Source organism: Danio rerio, chromosome 13 (genome assembly GCF_052040795.2).
Source record: "Danio rerio strain M-AB ecotype USA chromosome 13, GRCz13ab, whole genome shotgun sequence".
Classification (NCBI taxonomy): Eukaryota; Metazoa; Chordata; class Actinopteri; order Cypriniformes; family Danionidae; genus Danio; species Danio rerio.
The window spans coordinates 10,377,426-10,402,467 of record NC_141033.1 but is presented as its reverse complement, the minus strand read 5'-3'; the positions used below and the strand labels follow the sequence as shown (position 1 = coordinate 10,402,467).

Here is a 25,042-nt window from a genome sequence, read left to right as displayed (position 1 = left end):
AATGGAGATTTTTCAGGACCACACTCAAAACCTAGGGGTAAGAAAATTTCCCAGAATACACCAGCCACAACAGCAGTACGGCTGCAGACAGAAGTCAGGAGATGCACAAGTTAGTATTTTTTGTCATTATTACAAATTTTTACAACAAACAAGCTTATGTTTTAACACATTCATAACCGTGTTCATGTTTTATCATCCTGCTTTAAAAAAAAAAAAACGCTAAAATAAAAATCGCTAAATTTAGCGATCTAAAATCCATAATCATAACTCCTGTACAGCAGTCCCACAACATTCTGTCACTCAATGACTCTCAAATACCCTTTCAGAAAAGTGGCTGGGAATGACCTTTTTACAGTGTCTGCTATAATAGTAATGATGTTTTCTAGTGTTTACATTGATGAATATGGTTACTTTGTAATGCACAGTACAGTTACAAACTTATCGCCACATTATATCGTTATGATAACATGATATCGTTGCCTTCAGTGATTTCCTGATGATAAATACCAAAAAATTACACAACTGGAATAACTACAGCAGTAGCCATCGTCTGATCTCATATGAAGCAAGAACTCATAATGACATATGATGATGTGTGCAAGGACTGTAGTGGCGTCCCAATTCTTAGGGGTAAATTCTAAAGCCCTTCCCCTTCACACTCTGTTTGAAGGGCCAAGGAGTAGGGGTAGAAATATAGAATTAGGATTGGGCCAGAGTAGTTGCTAGTGTGAACATGCATAATTTGTGCAAGCTCATTCATACAATTTAGAACAATTTGCTTATCCCCCAATGGGTTTAAGGGTGGATTCGAATGCTACTCCTTTTTTAAAATCATACCAATTCGTACGAATTAGCTACTAAACTGACAAAACTTAAAATACTTACGTTTCCTGGTTAGATCAGGCTGGGATAATTCAATCGTAATTAAATATGTTTGTACTTCATTAGGCTTGCATTTTAACATTGTTAATTAAAAAAATCTGGGAATTCAGGCTCAATCAGTAATACTGTAATTGTTGCTGCCTTAAATAGTTTTACAGTCAATGCCATTTATATGTTTATACCATAAACACATACAAACTGACAAATTGAAAAGAAAACTAGAAACATTCTGCCAAAGATACATCATTTTCAGAAAAGGCTTGCTGCCATCACCTGCACATTGCAGGCTGAATTAACACATAGGATCTAGTGTCTTGGATCAATATACACAACAAATAGATTCTACAAATGCATGTGCAGGCTTAGGTCATGCGGCACCATAACCTTCTTCAGTCTCAATGAAGAACAAGAATCTGCTCTTTCTATGCACACCACACTTACAGCAGAGCCTCACTTCACTGGCAGAGGAATAAATGGAAAAAGCAGTAGTATCTCGATCACACGCTGCACACACACACACACACATGTTGTGCGCACAGCCCCAGTCAGTTCTGTGAAAAGCGTGCTCAAGACTGCAGCTGGTGGCACAAAAGGCGGTGATGCAGGGAAGTGACACCTCCTGTCACCAGGCTGACCCTGCTTGACTCACGGCTGACAAACCCATCAAGCAGACTTGCTGATAAAGCGCTCTCTGGCTCTCTCTCTTTCTCTCTCGGCCCCCCCTTCACGCCTGCGACCTGATCCTGTGTGAAGGGTTTAAGGAAAGCAAGGCTAAGGGAGACAGAGATACAGCAGGGGGGTGTGGAACGGAGTGTGATAGGGAGAAAGCAGTTGTAGAGGGAGGAACTGAGGCACAGGACGGACTGGGAAAGAGAGAGAGAGGTAGGGGAGGGAGAGCTCAGGTTAGATCTGAGCACGAGTGACATTGCATCAACTCACTATCACATCTCCTCCACGCTGGTGTCCATCAGCTGTCCACCCCGCTAACGTCCTTGACACACAAACACTCCACAGGCCTGTTACATACATACACATATACATGCGCGGTTTGAAGCTCATCCCTGGCCTGTCATCTACCCTGCAAAAGAGGTGACAAAAAAGGATGTCATCAAAATGTGCAGCGGGTTCTTACGCTAGGTCAATCTGACGGTGCAAAGATAATGTTTTGAGCAGCGCACCCCCCTTCCTCTTTAGCGCCCTCCACCCGGCACAAACAAACACCCATCAGTATTTATGCAAAACGGGAGAGCACCTCCAAGAGTGCTTTGATTTGCATGTAATAAATAAATGAAAAGAGCCGCCGAGGTTACTGCAGACAGAGGCGATGACGGAGGTGAGCTTGGTGAAATCATGTAATAGTCATGGAGGTTAAGAGACCATGAGAATGAGATTGTGTATTGTTTAAGAACGCCGATGAATAATGGAAATAAATAAATAAATACCCCCCGACTTCCGTCCCTTCTGCGCCGTAATGAATTTCAAATAAGTTATTCACTTCAGGAATAAGTGGCTGGCACGCAGTCCTTACAGCTGGTTTGTTGAGATAATTGATTTTCAAATAGTCTGAAGATGCGCGAGGCGGGCGATGACAGCCGCCGCCGAGACGAGCGCGCCAATTCTGAGAGTTGTATCGGTTTAATTAGAACAGCAACTGGCCTTCGACACGGCCTCTTTCCTGCGTAAATTAAAACAGCCCAGTGATTTAGCAGGCAGGGGCGATGAATTTTTCATGTCGTAGCGTGTCTCTTCTCTGGTGTAGCCTAGTCGAGGCACTGCTGCTGCCTGTCGCTGTGTTTTTCCTCTAGCAGACCGTCGACGTGTCGTTCTGTCACAGATTACTAGAGAGACGCGAGCCAGTGCAATGAATGGGCGGCATTACCTGCTTAAATGTGAATTGACAATGTAATTTGTACGTTTTCTGTTTCATTTACACAATCAGCCCACGGGCATCAATGCGCGCTCGCCCGCATAACCATCATTAGTGGAGAAAATGATAGCAATGATGTTGTGTGCTGGTTATATGCCGATAGAAGGGTTGATCGTGTTACAGAGGGCTTTAAAAGTGATTCTTCAACCTTCTCGTTGATCCTAGCGAAAGTGTCAGTCTGTCAGATTATCATTCATATTGCTGATGCCTCTCCGTGGTGAAGTACGATGGCGGTCAGGCTTCAGGCAGGGCCTGAGGCCTCACTCCAACAGGCTGTGTGCTTAGAAGTTAATCGCGGCCAATTTCACGCCTGCTCATTAGTGCCTGTGTAAACTGGAGACAGATGAAACTCAATCCGTGGCCTTTGTGCATTAAGAGATGCTAAAAGCAGAACACCCAATTCCTTTGCCCAGGCACGTTGGTTTCTTATTCTGAGTGCACACGCACAAACACAAGGCTTCTCTAATTTCCTCAATTCAGGGCACCTGTGTGTGTCAAAATATTAATGAAACCCTCACCTCACACACTTAGTGCTTTATCTTGTGCGCAGGCTCAGATCAGCTTTTGCAAACACACACATATCACACAACCCTGTTCAGACTTGGTTTTCAATTCAGATTGACAGCTCTCGCAGGAAACTATCCTGTTAATATTCCCTGGGAACTTTGTGTGTGTGTGTGTGTGTGTGTGTGTGTGTGTGTGTGTGTGTGTGTGTGTGTGTGTGTGTGTGTGTGTGTGTGTGTGTGTGTGTGTGTGTGTGTGTGTGTGTGTGTCACATTCCAAGTCAGATTAAGCACTAAGCATTCTTCTGTGTCATACACAAATATTTTCAAATGTTCATTCTTAACATCTCATTTGGATGCTTAACATTGTCGGGGTCAGTAAGCTGTTGTCATGAGGGATTCTCCAGTTATTTAATGTGTAACAAAATCTCTGGCAGAATCAGGCGGAGACAATGAAGGTGTTAATGTTTTTTAACACCTGCATCTTCGTCATCGTCTTTTAAGACAATAATGAAGATTTGTACTGACTGTTAGCCTGCTAAACCTTTGATCTCAGTGTTGTATTACAACTGACAGCATTCATTCTTGTGTCACCAACTCTACACTATAATTTAACTACAGCCTATCAGTTGTGCGTGAGAAAGATGGGATATCACAGTACGGGACTTTCTGATGTAGTTCTTTCTGACCCTCTGTAATTTTTTTTGTTGCGTTGGTGTTTTAGAAAGGTCAAAAATATATATCTTACATTTACATTGAAAAGGTTTACATTTCCTTTTTTTAATGCAAATGGAAGATATATATATATATATATATATATATATATATATATATATATATATATATATATATATATATATATATATATATATATATATATTAGTCCCCCTGTATATTGTTCTCCAATTTCTGTTTAACGGAAAGATTTTTTTCAACACATTTTTATAGCTAATTTCTAATAGCTGATTTTCCTAGATATTTTTAAGATACTAGTATTCAGCTTAAAGTGTCGTTTTATTTATAAGCTTAACTTGGTTAATTAGGCAAATTAGGGTAATTACACTGTAAAAAAATGTTGCTGTCTTAAATTTTTTAGTCTTTTCTTTTTTGACTTTTCTAGTCATCTCAACTTACATTTTTTAACTTGACTAAAATATTAAGTTAGACTTTGTATAACTTAAAACATTACGTTTAAAACTGATTAACCTAAGTAAAAGCAATACAAATATTTGTTATCTTGTTTACGTTTGTTATCTGTTTAAACATTATAAACTGGTTCAAATATGTAGTTTGGATTTTTTTTTTTACTATTTCATAAATTTTTTCGTTTTCTTTTCGGCTTAGTCCCTTTAATAATCAGGGGATGCCACAGCGGAATAAAGCGCCAACTTATCCAGCATGTGTCTTATGCAGTGGATGGTCTTCCAGCCACAACCCAGCACTGGAAAATGTACTATTTCATTTTAATATTATTTTAATTTTTTTTTTATTTGTGTATTGTAATCTATTCTTTATTTATTAACATTTTTAAAACAAATTATAGCTCATTTATTTGAATGTTATACAATAATAGTGTGTGTATTAATTTCTAATTATTATAATTATATAATTTTAAATGTGTCTATTTTTTTACTTATGATTTTATTTTTGTATTGATTAAGTATATAGATTTGCTATTCCCCCAAACAGGTCCCCAAGACACCAGTTTAAACTCCACAAGCATGGTTTAATCCATCCTGGTCAGTATTTTTTAATTCTTCATTTTTCATGCCCCATCCAGTGCATTAACAGCATTTTTGAACCCACTTTTATAAAGTACTCAAGTTCTATAATGTTGCTGTGGCAGCGTCTGCTTTGTAACAGCAGGACGGCAATAGCCCAGCATCAACAGACCATAGCAGGCGATTTCCCATTATCTTGCATGGCACTAAATGAATTCTGCTTTTCCCTCCAAGTTCAAGATGAGGAATTAATTATGTGCTCCTTGAAGTAAAATTAAAGAATAATGATTACTACATGTCCTCTCATTTAAAGCAAGGCAGCCTTGATGGCAGTGAAGTGCTACAGTCACTGACACTATTAGCGAAAATTATTTCATAGAAATCTTATCTCGCCACCGTTCTCCACCCTCTTTGCAGGCCTGGTGCTTTTGTATGGTATTAAATTAATTAGTTATGATTAAAAAACATTTAAAAGTAGCACAGAGTTAATGCACGATTGTGCTGTGCTGTAATGTAGATCGTGCTTTGTCCCAGTACATGGTTTATTCAGAAGTGTGCGCTGATAAGGCTGTGACTCCATGGCATTTTATTTTCATGGCATGATATCATAACGGAGAGAGATTTCCAGACACAGTGCTCTGTCAGCAGTAGCTCAGCGTCAAGGGAGTTTATTGAAAGGGAAAAACTTTTTTTTTTAACACGGAAAAGCACTTTTCAGACAGGCTACAAGTAGAAATGTGTGGATATGCACTATTGAGAGTAGCTTGCAGATATCCAAATAGCCCGTCCAGTCCCTCAGTGACAGCAGTTGTGTCGTTTGTGTGTGTGTTTGTTACTCTTGCGACACTGACAACAACCTCTTCACATGAATGTTATGCTGTGTTTCTTCAACATTAAATCACAATACAAAAAATATCTCCAACTATACTTTATATGTGTGTCAGGGCCCTAACCCAGCAAACAATTTATGTTTAATAGACGTCTAAACATAGACAGCTTTTCTAAAACAAGGCTAAACTCGGGCTGTCAGTGAAAATCTAATAGAAATCTAAGAATAGGCCAAAACTAGACTAGTCATCAAATAGACAGATTAAACAGACTTTATATGTGTAGTCATCCATTTCTGTTCATTTGATGACTAGTTTTAGCCCATTCTATTAGAAGTCTATTAGATTTTCCAGTGACAGCCTAAATTTAGCCTTGTTTTAGCCAAGACGACTATGTTTAGACGTCTATTAGACATCTATACGACATCTTTTAAAAACAAAAAATGCTTGCTGGGAAGTCTAACACTCACTCCTCTTATGTGCATATTTACAGTGCTCGCACTACAGTACCACCTTTCTCCCCATCAGCACCACCTTGAGGTTGAGAATAAGAGTCACAATTGCTGGACCTTCACCCAGACGGCCATAGGAGAAGATTAATCAGCCATCTTGTACCTGAATGGGTTGGAAATAGTGTTACTTCTGTGGAAAGATTACTGACACAAAAGGTCAGCTCTGTCAGAAGCCGATGCATTCTAGGTATGTCCTCATGATTACATGTTCTGATCTTCAACTAGAGGCAATTCAAGACACTTGGAGTTATACAGCAGTTTTATAGTAAAAGTAAGAAATGATTAGCTAAAAGCAAAGCTGAATCCGCAATTGAAATGAAAAATAAAAACTTAATTTATTAGTATATTTTTTTACGGTTCTAATTTTAAGGTTCTAAAATAGTTTTTGCTATGATGCAATTGTTCCTTAAATAGCTTTTCAGTCTGCAGTTTTAAAAGAATAATTTGTTTCTTAGTGTGAACAATATTTAAAAAATCCAAACAAGCTTTTATTTACATTTATTCACATGATATTTTTTTCAACTTTTTGTCAAAGGTGTTTTTTCAATTGTTTCTTATGGAACCACTGATGCCTATCCACTTATTCAGTCATGATATATCAGTGACATATGAAATACTGTTTCTGGATCCAAGCCGCAACTCATTTGAAAATATTTATTTATGACCACTTTTTAGTAATATCATAATCATAATATCATTAATCTTATATAAAATCATGGTGTACACAACAGTCTCTAGATTTGCAGCATCTCGGACAGAGAATATATATATATATATATATATATATATATATATATATATATATATATATATATATATATATATATTGTAATTGTGCTTTTCGAAAGTATTACATCGCTTTGTAAATGTTTATTGTCATCATTTGTTTAGTCTCCCCATACAGTGTGATATGGTGCTTTGACCCAGAAGCCACTTTGTGTGACGTCACACTTATAAAGTGAACAGTTTTAAAAGAACAATTTGTGAACAATATTTTAAAAAATCCAAACAACTCTTTTTTTCCACAATTTTCTTTTTTATTTAATTTTCTTTATTTAATAATTTTATTTTTAAATATTTTATTTATTTAATATTTTTTTTTTTTTATTTTTTTTTTTATTTACTTTTTTCAAAAGTTGTTTGTTTAATGTTCCTTATGGAATCACGGATGCCTATTCACTTGTTAAGTCATGATGCATCAGTAACATTGAATACAGTTTCTGGGTGCAAACGGCTACTTTTTTGAATTGAGAAAATATTTGTTTATGACCACTTTTTAGTCATATCACACACTTTCATTGTTAAACACTTTCTGGCCCTTTACATCGCTTTGTAAATGTTTATTATTACCATTTGTTTAGTCCCCCCATATAGTTTGGTATGGTGCTTGGACCTTTAAGCTTTTTTAAGAGTTTACTAAAATGTTTTCAAATTATAGTTTAATACTTTACTCTATTTCATGATAAGTCACACAGTCATGCTCAAAATGTAATAACAAAATGTAAACAATTTTGACCAAAACACAAAATGTTTGTAGCATTCTTTTTTTTTTTATTTGGTATACATTTTTTTTGTCATATATATGCACGGTCAACAACTTTAATGCAGGAAATAACCTTGTTTATTGTTTGTATACAGTAGTTATAAATCATGAGTCCTAAAACAGATCAAATCATGACATGTTACACATATAAAGACAGGCAAACTACAATTCAATTTGTAATCAGAACAAATCATCAATAAATGTATTAACGAACATAACTTTTAATGAGCACAGTGTTGGCATTAAGTCAGCGTGTCAGTTTACAAAAACAAAAAATACAGTCCACTTATTTCTGTTTGACCATTACTTTGAGGTTTTTCAGAGTGACAGCGGAAGACTTTGAAACAAGTGTTGAACATAAGCATATCTCTGTAGATAAAAAAAAAATGTATAAACAGGCTGAGAAGATTTTTGCTCAAGTGTCTTGGCTTTTAAAAGCAGTCTATCTGTTTCATGGCGATAGAGTTCCGAACAGAATAACGTGTAATTAATGTTGGGATGTGGCCCTGGGGAGCTTGGAAATGTTGGAAGAGGAGAGAGGAGGGAGAGGAGTCACGGAGATTTCTGATTACCTGACAAGTTGGGGCCGGAAAGGCTACACTTAGCCCATTAAAGATTTTCCAGCGTGACATTTGAGAGCAGCTGCCGCACCGTGCGCCACCTCGCCATTTCCCCATTCGCTGGGCATCAATTTAGAGAGAGAAAGAGAGAGAGAGAAGGGGAGAGAAAGGAAGAGCAAACGAGAGAAAGAGAGGCCACCAGGCAGACACTGGCACAAATGGATTTCATTCACCAAGGTGAACTGTACTTGGCTGATAAATGCACTTCCTTGAATGTCAGCAAATGTCATTTGTGAAGCCTTTTACTGTTGCTTTAATAGCTTCCCCAAACTTACAAAGAAATGAAAATAGAATGACAGAGAGAGTGAGAGAACAGAGAGAGAGAGAGGGTTTGGCTGTTGTCACTTCCACATGATTAAGCAATAAGACATTTGAGAAGTCCCAACAAGAAAGTGGTTAAACTTGCTGGATAATGCCTCCGCGATTAAGTGTTAGACTGTGAGTTTCTTGCTTTGAACTGAAGCTTTGGACAAAAGCTTGGGAAAACCCAGTTCAATCCAGTTACTAATCAAATCATAGATCAGCTTTGGTTTTTAAAAATGTTCCACAACACAAGATGTCATTTGGTGTCGGTTCTTCTTTTAAAGGTGGCAGCAAAAGTTTGCCATTGACATTAAACACAAAATGTAATAGGTAAATTAATACAAAATGCTTTTCAACTTAAAAACAAAATCATGAATTATGGATGAATTCTTCTTGTATAAACACTCATATTAGAATAAAATTATAGAAGAGGCTGATTTAACATCAATGATTTGCCAGTATCTATAATATAAATTCCTCTAAATACATTATAATTTAAAAAGGTGTGTGACACTTTATGATTATTTAGGAATCCTGTTGTATCCTGGGCAACCTCACTCTGGCCCAATCCACAAAGGCAGCCCACATGGCTGTGATAATCCCCATTTCCAGTAGTTGCTAAGGTTACAAATTACCTTTGGTACTCTTAACAGCTCCTCTGTGACACTCTACTAATCCTTTTATGGAATTTCATTTAGGATTTATACTTTAGATACAGGATTACAGAGCACTATATTTTGTTATTGTTCACATTTGTCCAGTGGAGTCACGGAGCACGTTCCAGTCTCTTTTATTTTCAGCTTAGACACTGGTCACTGAATTGTTTGTTGGTTGCATGCTAATAAATCACTATATTTTGTTCAGAAATCTTACAGAGATATTAATGTCAGAAGTATTAATTAGTTCAAATTAATTATACCTCAACACATGAGCTATTTCAGTCGGTTAATGATAAAATGACGATTTATAGGACAAAACTATTAAACTAGTTAGTGACGTCACGCAGGTAGCGGGGTTATAAAATAAAATGATGAAAATGATGTACGATTATTGCATCTAAGCTACGCTCGGTTTCTGTCTTTGTTGTCCGTCAAATTATATATTCCCGATTACCGTTGCACCACGTTAGGTTGCGCGTAGGCTAATAGAGCATGCGCACCCTTGAAAACTGCGTTTTAAATCCCTAAGCAAACCAAAACTCATAGAGTGCAGCTTGTTTATGTACATAATTAAATATGTTTTGCGTTTTATCTTGTTTACTTTGCTCAAGTTAAATATGCCATTTTGCGAGAAACCTTGAACCACGCAAACTTGCGGGGAACTTTGCGAATGTTTGCTGGAGTCGGAAATTCGTCAAACTTGTGATAAGAATTAGTTAACAATGCAATTTAAAGTAACTAAATTTTTGGTTTCTACTCTAAAATTAAAAACATGTCATGTGACCCCACAGAAACGATGGTTGCCATTGTTTTGATCATTGTAACGTCACCTAATAAAATATTAATATTAATCATATGCTAATACGATTCTTAAATAAAATGTAGATTTGCATAGGTTGCACAACATTAAAACAATAAGGCAACAATACAAAAGTGTTGTGTTACGTTACATCATGCACCTGATACTAAACGACTGAGATGAAGAGGATGGAAGAAGTGGAAGAGAGATGGAGAGGTGTGAGCTCTAATGATGTTCAGTTTGTTAGTGTGTGCTCTGCAGCTAAAAAGATCTAATGAGGCTAATCGAGGCAATATAAACACATGCAAACACAAACAGAAAAAAAACTAAAAATGCTAAGAGCCTCAAGACATGTGCTGGAATACAGAGGACATAAAATATGTTCCCTCCCCTTCTGTCTCTTTATATCATACACTCTCACACCTAGCAGCCCAGTCATTCGAGTAGTGACAGGCTGACAATGTTATTGTTCTGATCGGTCAAATACTCCGAACATCTCGGTATTATGAACTATAGTATCCAAAGACAACATATCAACTCGAATGTTTTACTGAGTAATAAATTGAGTTCATGCAACTGATAATAGCCTATCAGTGATTCCAAATATCGTGAAATGTACTCCATTATGAACTTCGATGTCTGTTTTATTAAAATATGCCATAAAAAGTAGCAACCTGGATTAGCTTTCTTTATTGATCGGTTAAAGAATACTTTTCTTAACTTCACTAAAACCTATTGCTATAGCCAATATGTCGATATTTTGTTATTTTGTAAAATAAAAACAGCAACAACAACAATACTAAATATAAAAATATAAACACAAAAAATTCATATTAAAGTATTTATTGCTATTTACTTTTTTTTGTTAAATTATTAACAAACCAATCCACCTTTTAAACATAGTTAGACTTATTATTAGTTAAAATACTGTTGAGGAGACCGATGAATTTTTTTCGCACAATAGCAGGTTACTCGGAAATAGGCAGAACTGGATACAAGGACTCTGGCTATTTTTGTCCCCAATAATCCAAAGACAAAGAATTAACTTTAGTTTGAGGACGGGTGTTTGCTTTCACAAAGACAAGACCATACCGTGCAGTTTATGACGTCGCAATATTATTTGTGTTCCTGTTTTGGTCAATGTTGTAAACCTATAAAAACAAACAGGGGTGCGAGCCGGTGAGCGCAGCGCTCCTGGGCAGGACACATCCTCTTTTAGGAAGGAAAGGGATTTGGCGGAGAGAGCAAACAAAGATATCAACAGTTTCTTTAACCCCGCCATGAACCACAGACCCGCAGGACAATATGGTAGGACAACCTCCCAATAACTTCCCATTACCTCTGCGCGACATTTTGACTTTAGATTCACCTTGTCTGAATGCGCGAGCGCATATTTTTTTGCGGTCACAGCACACAGACTGAGAACCCTTGAAATGAGGCCTAACTTAGAATCGCACATATAACCTGAGCCATTTTTTCATGCTGGCACTATCCACACTAGTCATTACCCAGAAAAGTAGATAATCATTTGGATGTTTTGGGGGGTATTTATCTATTCATGTCGGCGAATGATAACCATCACAGCCATTGAAAGACCAAGGGCAGACTAGGCTACAGGTTACAGCTGTCAGTCATAAATTTTTTATTTGGGCATGGGATAATGCGTCGTGCACTGGGCTTACTGGGCAAATGTTATTCACTCATAAACATTTTTAAGACGTTTTGACATCTGCTTGAGTTTTTGATAATACTTTAGTTAAGTGATCTAATAAAAAATTAATATGCATTGATATGACAAGTATATCGGTCAAATATTTGAACAGACCCTATAAATTAATGTTTCAGTAAATTCGTATGCTATAATTGCATTTGTTTTTGGCAATGTGTTTTAGTGTTATTATTATTTTATTTATATTAATGTATTTTAGTAGTATTGCCATCTAAACAAGAAGGAAACGTGCATTGGGATTCATTTAATTCATTTTGGATTGAAAACAAAAAGACACTGAATACACAGACTGGCTGGAGTCTTATCACAAGCTTAATTTTAAAACATTATGAACCATTTACACTAAAATAATAATTCACTGGTTACAATTTACTTTTACAATCTACTTTTATGAAAATATTTTTTGCAAAACAAAGGTTCTAGATAAGAAACAGATTAAAAAAATAAATAATGTTTTTTAGCCTCTTTTTGTTAATGCTAACTGAATAATAATAATAATAATAATAACAATAATATAAAAAAGACTAAAAATTTCGTTCTATTTTCTATTCGTTTAAATTATTTCTTTTGGTGAGCAGCACACTAAAACTTATTTTGTTTGTATATCACCCTGAACTGCACATTTTGTTGATAAAATTATTTTACAAAATTTTAGAGTAGCCTTTAAAAATCGGATTACCATTCAAAAAATTATAAATAAACAACATGTTTCAATGAGTTTACTGTAACGTAAAAACTATCCTTTCCCTCTTTGTTTTCACTTCAGATTTTCGTTGGATACGCCTAGATCTACCTGTTGAGGTTTCGCGCGTCTCCTCAAAGTAGCGCCTTGTACCTGTCACAGCGATGTAGCGCATTTCATCTCATGTAGCAATCCAGACGTCGTCTATTGATCTCTGTGGTCAAACTCTTCTTTAGACAGAAATCCTTTTCGACAGATGCTTTTCACCCATGAATAACAAGTTCTGGATGCTACACTTTCAACTGCCAAGTTAATTTCAAGTAATCATATACAGTAGGCCTACAACAGCGTTCGCCTTCTTGTCTTAAACTTCTGATAGGTAGTTCGTGTATAATATGCTAAAATTATACTAAACTGAACCATTTTTCAGGGCATCGCAACATTTATATCATAACTTATCAGTAATATATAGTTTGCATTTGGTTTCTTTCGTGGTTAATCTGTGGACTGCGTCTTTATTGTGTGATGACTTGTTTGACCTTTTTTGCCCAGAGAAAGAGAGTTTGAATTACTGTAAATTGATATCAGAGATAAGCAGAGTTTTAAATACGACATGTTTACCAAAGAACTTCCTGGTAACCTTTGCAAATGAGAGCTTTTGTGGGTCAGCACAGGTCACGCAGGCACACTAAGCCAATGTTTTCAGATTTATTGTTTAACCAACAGTTTTAAAAAATAAAATGACAAAACATGGGAAAAGCTATATATTATGCCAGTAATTAAACATGTAAAAAAAATACCAATACATAAACTACACGTTTAACAGTGACTTAAGTCCAAATAAATACATTAATATAGAAAAATTACCTGATGTGGACAAAACGAAATGCAATTATTATTTATCATCTCAAGCAACAATCACTGTCATTCTCGATAACAGGAACAAAAACACGTCAAGCTACAATAGCAGGGCTTGTCCCATTTAAATATGCTGGTTTCACTCGTGTAATTTTTCAGTCACTTGACTCCCTGTCAAATGAAGGACGAGGAAAAGGCTTATGCTAAACATGGCAGTTTAGGCAGAGCAGGAAAAGGCATTTTGTACTTTGCTTTCTCACGAACTTCACTTTAGAACAGTATCTATGTAGGCCTACCTATAAAATATAATCTATTTAATTGTTTAAAGAAATGCATGTGAACAATTAAGCACGATTAATAGCTGTATTTAATCATGTAATTTATTGTTACATTAGGCTACTGTATAGGCATTTTTATTTTAAGGTTAATGCCAGTTTATTCCCATTTTAACAAAATATATATCTCAAAAATTGGGACTTTTGTTCTTTGCTGTTTTCTCACAAACATTTTATCTGCACTTTGGACGTGTCGATGCAAATCCGTATTACAGTGATAATATTTCGAAGGGTTAAAAGCAGAAACGCGTGCCCTAATCCACAAATCAATCACATGTAAATAATGATCTTAATTATAAATTAAATTATGTGATTACTTAAAAAGATAGGGATGAATAAGTTAAAGTGAAAAAGATCCCAAAATACATCCGACTGAGTCTCGTTTTTACAACATCTCTAAATTGAATCTTTATATAGCATGAATGACTGAAGGAGAGTGGATGAAGAGACAAAAAATCATGAATGGGTCTGCCCTTTCAGCAGTAGCTCAACTGAGGCGCTAATAATTTGCCCATGTTGACGATTTGCTCCAGATTGGGTTGTCGTACTAGGCGCAGACCAGCGTTTCACATTCTGCCAATTTAAAAGCTCCAACACAAAACTCTTCGTGAATGCAACGTGACAGATTGGCAGCGTTTATGAATTATTGTCAGCTTGCCTCGGGTCGTTATGACATCCTCAATGGTTATATCTTGTCATTTTGCACCAGATCAACAGTGACAAAACAACTAATAGATTACCAGGACAAAATGCAAGATAAGATCAAACTCCACCCAAAATAAAAGACGATGTACGAAAATCTAATTCAGCCCAATTCAAAATACGTATACCAATTTTTTTGAAAACATTAAATCGACTCTTAAGCTCCTAGCGTTTTAAACAATTTATTAAATCGGGGAAATCACACATCAGTTCTTGTACTAATCTAAAAGAGCCAAAAAGCTATGCAGTCCCTTTGGTTCATAAATGTGTTTAAGTTATTGTTATTTGTACAGCTTTACTTTTGTTATTATATTAATGTACATTAATTTATACATTCGTAAAATTATGCATCAAGTACACAATAAAATCACATCACTATATATACTAGTAAAGAAGTAATCACTATTATATTAGTAAAGAAACTAATTAAAGCTGCACAGAAATGAATAATAAAGAACTGCGGTAGTGGTACATGCCTGAGGTTGAAGGCATTTATCGCGAGGAGGGTGATATAAGAATTAGGTTATCTCTAACAAGGGTTACGGGTCTTACGTTGATCCTGAATAGGGTCTTAAAATCAACATAATCAATTAAACAGAATGGATACAACGTATATCTCTTTATAAGAATATCTCGCTACTCCCTCCAACCCCAAAACACAGTGCACGTCATCACCACCCACACCACACAGTATGGATTTGGTCCAAGCCAAAGCACTAAGAGAAACCGGAAGAAAGAGGGCCTGCAGTTCCAGGCGTCCGGCTCCATTCACTAGCGAAACCTCCAATGGCTTCATTAGAAGTAACGAGTTGACACAAGGTAAATCTAACATTGAAGCGCCATTCACTTGGTTCGCAGAGAACCCTCATTAAATGTCGCTAACAAGCCGTGCAAATGCAGTGATTGGACAGCTCCCGTATAACTCCCCAGACCTAGCAGGATGCCCACTTAATGAGACCACACAAAAAGGGGGGGTGGTGGTGGTGGGGGGCATCTCTGTTGAAAATGGTGCTAGAATGTCGAGTCCCTCCCCCGGCAAACAAGAAAATATATACATATACAAAAATGTTGTATAGCTAATGCAAATAATGAATTAACAACCCCCCTGCGTTAAATAGGCCTAATAAAATGCTAAATTTAGTAAGTCATGAGGATTTTGATCATGAACATGATCCGCAAAAATAGTTAAAAATATAATTCTTTAACAAATAAAACATATCTAAAACTTGTCACTCAAAACATTTTTACATTTTCCAGAAATGGTATCTTGGCTACCTACCCAAGTAGGTGTGACATCATATTGCCAGAAGTAATAAAACGCCTCCATTGTGTTACCTACATTAAACAAGACAAGCGGATTCAAAATACAGCCGAGGTTAAGACCCTAAGCGGAGCGAATAGAAAGGGGCATTTGCGCCCCGTTACGACGGCCCCACAACGCTGCAAGCTGCACTTGTCTCGCGTGATTCACTGAGTGGAGAGCAACGTCCCGGCAGAGGATGACAACTTTAAAACAGATAAACTGGGAATATGCATGACTCTAAGCGGTTCTGAACGATGCTTACTGATTAACCTACCACCATCGCATTATGATCTACTTGGTGTCTTTTACTAAAGTCCTAAATATTCTTAAGAACTCGACCAACTCTCTGGTGAGTCTTCCAGAACAATTAGCTATTTTAAAATAACATGCTTCAAACTTATAGGATGCAAAGACGCATGCTACACACTTGAAGCAGCACAGAGCTCATGGACATATTTCAAACAAGCCGTTTCAGATGGATTTGTTTTTATCGCAGTAGAAAACAGCTTGTCTCTAATTTTATAAATGAATGAAAGCAAGTAAAACGCTGAAAAAACCAAACGAATAAAAATGTAATGTAAGGGCAAAATGAGTGAACAATGGATCAGAATCGATAGAACAACAAAGTTTCGAAAATCACAAAGTTAGTTTAAGAAAAAAAAAGTAAAAAGAAAGACTCAAACCATCGCTTCGCTCCGGAGAAGAAGTCTCTTGATAGAACTGTCTTTCGCCGTCACATGAAGATCGATTTCCTGCTTGGCAGTGTGTAATGACCTAAGTGTATGTATAAAAACAGAAAAAGCGTTTAAAATAAAATAAAATCTTAAACGGGAGAAGGCATTGTCCCGTGCCCTTTCCTTCTCAAACACTTGCAAGTCCCCGACTCACCACACAATGCACAAAATTACTCATGCATGTTAACCGCGTAGTTGCCAACATTTGGAGAGAGGATGGGAGGACACGTTTTAGTGTGATAAGAAGTGAGTGCAAGTTTGAATCGAGAGCTAAGAAATGGTTTACTTACCTTCTCATACGACCAAGCTTTTCTCAGTGATCTCTGGCATGCCGTAACAAAACGTATAGCTTTATTTGAGCTATATGACTCTCAGAGAGAATAATAGTCGAAATTACTTGTTAACTTTAAATCGTCTAATGTCAGATCAATTAAAAATAGCCTACTACAATTTTGACGAAAACAAATATACATATTCTATACGTTGAACTGCGAGATAATCCACTGGCTATTACTTTCTTATTGCGAAGTCTTTGTCAGTAAATAAACAAAGACGGAGCTAAACGTTCAGCGGTATTGAGGACCTCGCTCCCTGCTGATTTTGGCATAGAACAGAGCAGTGAAAGCTAGGGGATAAACAGACGATTAAACCAGGTGAATGAACTTATTTGGGGATGCTAATTACTTGCTTAAAGAACACAAAGGTTATGTTAAACAAAGTGATTTAACAAACTTTACACCATTTGCGCGAAGTTTTTGCAAAATATATTTGAACTGTGCCATGCAAATAATAATAATAAAATAATAAATAAATAAAATAAAACTTTTAAGAACAAGTCCCACAATAAGCTATAGCAAGGTAAATAACTAGACCAACTTGTTAATTTTTAAAATATGGCCAATGATGAAGTAACAGGTTATTTCCTGTCCAAAAAGCTTTCCAAAGGGACCATTTCAAGTGCCACTTGGAATTACTTCACTTAAGTTTCCTGTGACAGAAGAACAAACAGATTTGATCCTGGAAACACAACGTGACCCAATACTTCTATAAAGACCTCTTCCCCGCCCCTTTCTGCCACACACACACGAGCTTGCAGTGCATGTGTAAATCTATGACAGTGTAATCAGAACAGGAATGTGAGTTCATAACAAAATATTTTTAAATAATCAGATGAACTCCTAGGTACCTATTTGAATTCAAGACCTGGAAGAGAAATTTAGGACTTTAACCAATCGTGGAAAATGCAGAAAATAATTTTAGCATTAAGATGAAGTAAGTCTCTCGCCTCTTATTGTTCTCACAATATGTTCTTGATCGAGTGAACGCGCACAAATTTAACAGCAACTAAGCACTATTTAAATATTATTCAGCACAAACTATTTGATACAAACCAGGAAGCCCATTCCAGCACGCTCCTGCAAGCCGAACCCCGTGACATATATTGTCCTTCATTCTTGTGAAACTTATTTCGAATTTTAACGACTTTTAAAGGAGTGCAAAAATTGATTTCGTATAACTCCTGTAGGCTAACTGACAAGAAATAAACATTAAATGCGAATCAATGATCACGTGCTTCCATAAACAAGTATGGGCTACGCGCCAGTGGTTTGCTCCGAGCAAAAAAGAAAAGCAAAGCGCAGCCACGGGAATGCGCGACGGTTGTCACTGTGAGAATAGCGGTCGGTCACATCGTCGAGACGCGTTTGTAATGCAAAACGTTCCGGGAGCTAGCCACAAATACGCGCATGCTTTTAAATACACAATTCAAACGCGTTTTGCGGCTGCTGTATTCATGAGATAAGCGACACGGCGTAACATCGTAGCATATCTTCTCTAGTGGTGCTAAAGAATAAAATAGCCTATCTGTGCACCTATAGTAGATTCCGTTTTAGCGCTTCATTTAAATTCCCGTGTCCGTGACAGTCATCCCGAGACCCCACCCCTGCCTTCTCTCCCTACATATCTTCTTAACTTTAACGAGCCTCGTTAAGATCACAATAATATTCCACCCACTAATTGCTCATTCCATTCAACAAATAGGCGAGAGTCTGCTTCGACTTCACACGAGTCAAGGGAGGGAGGGAGCTGTTGAGATTGGAGTTCCCGATAACCCCCCGTGCGTGCAGCCGAAGTGGTGAAAGCCTCTACGTACTGGCTAATGATTGGCACGCTTGACAGTGATTGGCAGGGCTGCCATGACAACCCTACAACGACACCGAGAAGACCAATAGAAAAGCGAAACAAAATATTTCAATGCTACACTCACGGTGGATTTAGGGGGAGATATTATGAGGCTGGTGTCATTAGGCGATAGCTATTGAATCATTCAATCTGAATTCGTCGTTCTTTTTTCCTTCGCAAATTTCACTCTCTCTCAGGTCATTTCCATGGTTTTCAGATCGCCTTTAGAGCTTTATCCCTCTCATTTCTTCCTGCCAAACTTTGCTGATCGCCCTTTGCTCTTGGCGAGCAGTGCGCCCAGCACCAGGTCTCCCGAAGACTTGTCAATGTTTCAGCTACCGACCCTAAACTTCTCTCCAGAGCAAGTGGCGAGCGTCTGCGAGACGCTGGAGGAGACCGGGGACATCGAGCGGCTGGGTCGCTTCCTATGGTCGCTTCCAGTGGCACCGGGTGCTTGCGAGGCGATCAACAAGCATGAATCCATCCTACGCGCCCGGGCTGTTGTCGCCTTTCACACCGGCAATTTTCGCGATCTCTACCACATTTTGGAGAACCACAAGTTTACCAAGGACTCGCATGGTAAACTACAAGCGATGTGGCTAGAGGCTCACTATCAGGAGGCCGAGAAACTACGCGGGCGTCCCCTAGGACCGGTTGATAAGTACAGGGTGCGAAAGAAGTTTCCCCTGCCTAGAACCATCTGGGACGGTGAGCAGAAGACGCATTGTTTCAAGGAGCGAACGCGGAGTCTGTTACGAGAGTGGTACCTTCAGGACCCCTACCCAAACCCCAGCAAGAAAAGGGAACTGGCTCAAGCCACTGGACTCACTCCTACACAGGTCGGAAATTGGTTTAAAAACAGGAGACAACGAGACAGGGCAGCGGCAGCAAAAAACAGGTCAGTCATGTTATGTATTGATACGGTTCTACAGAAATTGTGTGCTTCAACAGTGATATTAAATGTATACTTATTAATGATCTGTTGGGAAATACACAAACACAACGTAGGAAGTGATGCAGTTAAAACAAAATCAAATAGATTATAACGAATACAACAAATGAGGGAGCGAAAACGACGGCTTTTTAGTTGTGTAGGCTAAAATGTTTAGAAAGGCTTAACCAAACACTTTAAGCAAGATAGAACTATTTAATCGTTTTCCTTAAACTATAAATATAAGCTAATAAAAAATGTTTCCTCTGATTAAATTTTACATAATTAAAATAACACATAATCAAACGTGTTTATGCTTCTCAACACAGATATGCTGAGTTATAAAATAGCCTTTTATAGTCTTAGTCATGTGAAGGTTTCTATTTTAATTTACTAAGCTTTGGTCGTAAATTCACAATACATTTTTGCATAATACAAAAGAATAGATGTGGATAACTCCTAAATTTAGAAATATAAAAAAAATACTTATAGCATTTCTCTTTAAGATTTTAAAGATATTTTAATTTATTTATGAATAGATTTATATTTCTAATATTGTAACCAATTAATTCTAACAAGTAATTTATCACAAACATTCTTTTCAACAGATTTGCTACATGATAATGTAAATACAATTTTTTTAAAATATACATACACAGCATACTCTGATAAATAAATCACAATTATAAATAAAATTGTTTGTGGTACATTTTGCAAAGGACTATTATGTTCTATGACTGTTAAATCTGTAATCTTTTTATTTGTATTTTGATTTTAAATTGTATTGTGTGTGTGCGTATGTATGTATGTATGAATGTGTGTGTGTGTGTGTGTGTGTGTATGTATATGTATATATATATATATATATATATATATATATATATATATATATATATATATATATATATATATATTACTGTGTATCTTGGGAACGAAAAAGGACATTTAACTATGGAACTGATTTATATCATTTAATATCATTGTATCATTTAATGCATAGATCTACAAAAAGCACTTGACTGGATAATTACACATCGCCAAAAAAACAAAAAACAAATGAACTATGAGATTTTTGTTCATGTATAACATAGCAAGACTAATCTTCATCTGACGTCAGCTGATTTGAACATGTAAACATACAAATCGGACTAATACTTAATTGTACCATTGCAAGTTAAAAAATAATCTAGCAAGTCAATCAAATCTCGACGACAGTCTATGAGCATGCTATTATTTTGGTATGTAGACTAATTCTTGTAGCGACCGTGCATTGTGTATAACCGCTTTCCAAAAATGTAGCTGTAGCATTTCCTTCAAGTAGTTTTAAATTAGCAAGTTGAACTGTCGCTTTATTTAAGATATCTCGTTTCTATTAAAAATGCTGTTTAACAGAGAAGGTGCATTTAGGTGGAGAAAATGGCCTAGGAATTTTTAATTTAAATAACATACCACTCTCTTATTTTTCTGCTATAGGCTCCAGCATCAAGCAATAGGGCAGAATGGCATGCGGTCCCTTTCAGAATCCGGCTGCACCCCACGGAGTTCGGCGGAGTCGCCATCAACTGCGGCTAGTCCAACAACCAGTGTCTCGAGTATGACAGAACGAGTCGACACGGGCACGTCAATTCTTTCAGTAACATCAAGTGACTCGGAATGCGACGTATGATACGCACACAGAGAAATATATAAAGGAGAATGGACCTGAAAAACTTTATTAATTATCGGGGAAGATGAAAAAGGACCAATTGATATTACTATTATAAAAAGAAAAGCATAAAAGCACGTCTTTTTTCAAGCGCTTTCAATGGACCCCACACCTTTCCCCCACCCCACCACTTGCATGATATATATATATCTAAATATATTTTTTCTCATTTTTGTATATGGGGAAATGCCCCACGTTATTATGTCTACCAGGACCACCGTGAAGAGGGAATTACCAGAAAGCGGTGTCCAACGCCTTTTTTTCTGTTTTAGTCCGAGTGACGACGAGCAGCCAGGATGCAATCCTTTTTTTCTTTTATGTTCATCAGACAATCATTTGAGTCGTAAGCACCTTTTTACTACACTTCTGTCACTGCCTGTGTGGGGTACTGGTCAAATGTGGAACTGAATCGTTATGACTGTATCAGATTTTTATTTTTATTTCGAGATTTTATATTGAATTATGTATATCTTAAATAATGCGATCATTCTCCCAGTCTGTAATATATGTGTAGAAATACGTCTGTAAATAATATTGCTATTCCCATTCTCTTTTCTATCCCTGTTCACTTTTCTTGGCTTGGTGTCCCTACATAAACTATTCGTCAAAACGTAACTATTAAGTGCTAGGCGTTTTGTTTCTCTGTTTTATGCCATGAAAAGAACGCTAGTGACTATGAAATATCAGTCGAGATTAATGCAAAAGAAAATATTGGATATCATCATCGACTGACCAAGTCTACTTCATGTTTCCAGTCCAGCGCTTATAATTCAATACTACTTTCTTGCGTGTTTCTGTTAATGTATACGTTTCTAAACTGAAAATACAGTATTCAATTTTGTTATAAAACTGTATTTTGTGTGTCATTTCCACAAGTCATTTTCTACAACAACATTCAAACTATCTTCTCGGAGTGCATAAAATGTTTATCAATCATGTAACAGAATTTTTACATATACACATTACAGAAACATTTTCAGAACAAACGACATAAATTTGTTAACAGTCAGGTGCAAATGTGCACAGTGCAAAAATTAAGTGAAGGCGCTATTAAATTGACTAGTCATGGGGAACTCCTCCCCTGGCCCAGTGTCCCATTGTAGTCAACGAAACGGCTATTCATTCAAAATTGAGCTAGGCAAGGAGAAAGCTCCCTGTGGGCGAGTATATATAATTTGCATGCACAAACAGAAAACCATAAAAGCACTTTAATTCAGAACTTCAGAAGTTTGCTCCAGAATATTTACATCGCGCTTTCACAAACATAAACCATTTGATGTAAAATGCAATGTATTACACTAATGACTAAAGTTATCATATAAACTACTTGCCAAGTTTGTAGACGAATTATTGCAACTGAGTCAAAATTGACTTTCACTGAACAGGAGTTAACAATTAATTATTTTGTTTAAGCTGTTTTTTTTACCGTAACAGTAAACTGATTTAACACCTTCCTCCGCCAGTTTATCTTTCCTTTTAAGGCAGATTAAATAGCAATTTTAGCTCTTTCAACCGGCAATAATAAGGCAGCGTTCATCATTTCACTCATGTTCATTATTAAAGTTGCATTAGGGCTATGTTATAGAAAGTCATTTACGCGACCACAAGGAAATGTTCATTGATAATGAGACTTGGTCACACAAATTCTCTAAGAAGCTTCTTATTTATTGGTAGTTTATCGCAAGAGACTGCTTTTAACTCCAAGTTCATCTGCAACGGACAGACTCATGGGCAAATGGAGGTTTCAATCACTTCCAGCAGACCATTTTCATTTAATTTTTTTAGACAACATTCATTTGTTGGTCAAAATCATCTAAGCATGTTAAGGCAGAAAAAAGTCCTATAATAAGCAGATTATTTTGGAACTGTAAAACATCAATAGTGTTATATAAAAAAAACAGGGAAACGTGAATTATTTTAACATTATGGAAAATGTATTTACGAGTTTTGCTTTATTATATCAACTTTAAACTATGTTATGAGATCGTTAAACATAAATATGGCTACCCTATCTTTGAATGTCGCCCCATGACTACAGACAGGCTTTTCGTAAAGTTGCAAAGAAATATGAAGATTCTAAAACTTTTGTATAGTAAATTAATTACTTATTTGAAAATGTTTGGTTATTCAGGTGTGGCTTTGCAATGTGAAAATGTTAGGCTAAGTAAAAATGACAACTCAAGCAACAATACATAACACTTCGTCCAGAGCCTAAAAGGTGTCAAAAAGGCAGAATACATTTTTTGTCCTGTTCCCATAACCTTAGTCGCACAGAGACAAATGAATGCAATTGGACCGCAGACGGCAATAAGAAAAGATTGTACAGCCCTGTTTTTTCTCTGATTTCATCGGTTAACTGAACACAACTTTTCTATTCGTGTGTATTCATGCAGTTCTCAATGAGCGTCAGTTCCCTCTGACCCGGATTGAAAGCGTGCGCCTCGGCATAGCCTGTCAGTGCAACCCCTCTTGGCAAGACTGGGCCTTTTCCCTCCCGACACAGTCCCCTTTTCACAAATAAGCACTGAGTAAGGTACGCGGAGCAAGAATCCACTATGTGCATTAGTAGCTTACATATCGCGACAGTGGCTAGCTGTGCATTAGTGCTAGGACAACAGTCGGAACTGCTAAATAACAAAGTAATCAAAGATGTAACTTATGGGATATTGAACACGAAAAGTCATTACTTACTTGATTCGTTGATTTTAATACAAATTTAATTCATACTTTAAGGATTGATAGTTATTTTGTTCGTGTTATCCCATTTTGGCGTAATAATTGCAGTCTCAAAAGTGGGTCTATTTAGTAGTTTCAAGTCCAGTCAATTGTGACAACAACAGTTGGCGGCAATTTCCATCCTTTAGATGCTCCTAAAGGACTGATATCTTTTAAATGATTCATTATTATACCTTCTCACATCTCAAAGGTAATGTTACATCACTCCATTCATTATTCTATTTTACCTGGCCTATTGTTGGGTGCTTGGATCAATTCTGTTTTATTCATTTTGGTCGCCTACTCCGTGTTTTCCATTTCCCGTCGGGGTTCGAAAACGTAATAAGAGCAATGACTAAAACTACTTGACTTAGAAAAATTGCTTTGATTTGAAGAGACAGGCAAATACTTTTCTGATAGACATAGAAGATGAATTACCAATTACTTTCAGTTTTAAAAGTCGATTAATGCATAAGAATTCATAAATCTGTAGTTCTATTCGCTTTTGAAGGAGTACCGCGAGTGTTGTTCCCGACCCAGCAGCCTGTGATGAGGCGTTCTTGGCAAGCAGGATTAAAAACTGTAATTCTATTACAGAGTAATTTAGAGGTCACAAGAGGCTATGATACAGGATCAGCAGTAAGATCAGAGTGTAAAAGCTCGTTTGAAGGTTAATTCGGATGAGATCCCATGAACTGTGGAAAAACTATAGAAATAATCAGGTTTTGTTCTACCTTCACACCTTGTAAGGTTGCAGAAGTCTCTGCCGAAACATTTACATAAGCTACAAGTGGATGCTAAACGAGAAGAGTCTTACAAATACTGACGACTGGATCTTAACCATGTGCAAATTACATTTCATATCGAAATA

At 36.8% G+C, this 25,042-nt stretch overlaps 1 protein-coding gene across 24 annotated transcripts in view; it reads left to right on the top strand.

Moving 5' to 3' along the window:
* six3a (SIX homeobox 3a) overlaps positions 1–22,305 on the top strand; it is an 89,045-nt gene extending 66,740 nt beyond the window's left edge. For 7 of the 24 annotated variants that reach the window (XM_087277481.1, XM_087277474.1, XM_087277465.1 and 4 more), the window contains 2 exons: positions 19,181–19,718; positions 21,225–22,305. In XM_087277481.1, coding sequence (XP_087133607.1) covers positions 19,414–19,718; positions 21,225–21,417 — 498 coding nt within the window. In that variant the 5' untranslated portion in view covers positions 19,181–19,413 and the 3' untranslated portion in view covers positions 21,418–22,305. 24 annotated transcript variants of the gene reach the window in all.
* Positions 22,306–25,042: the final 2,737 nt, after the last annotated feature.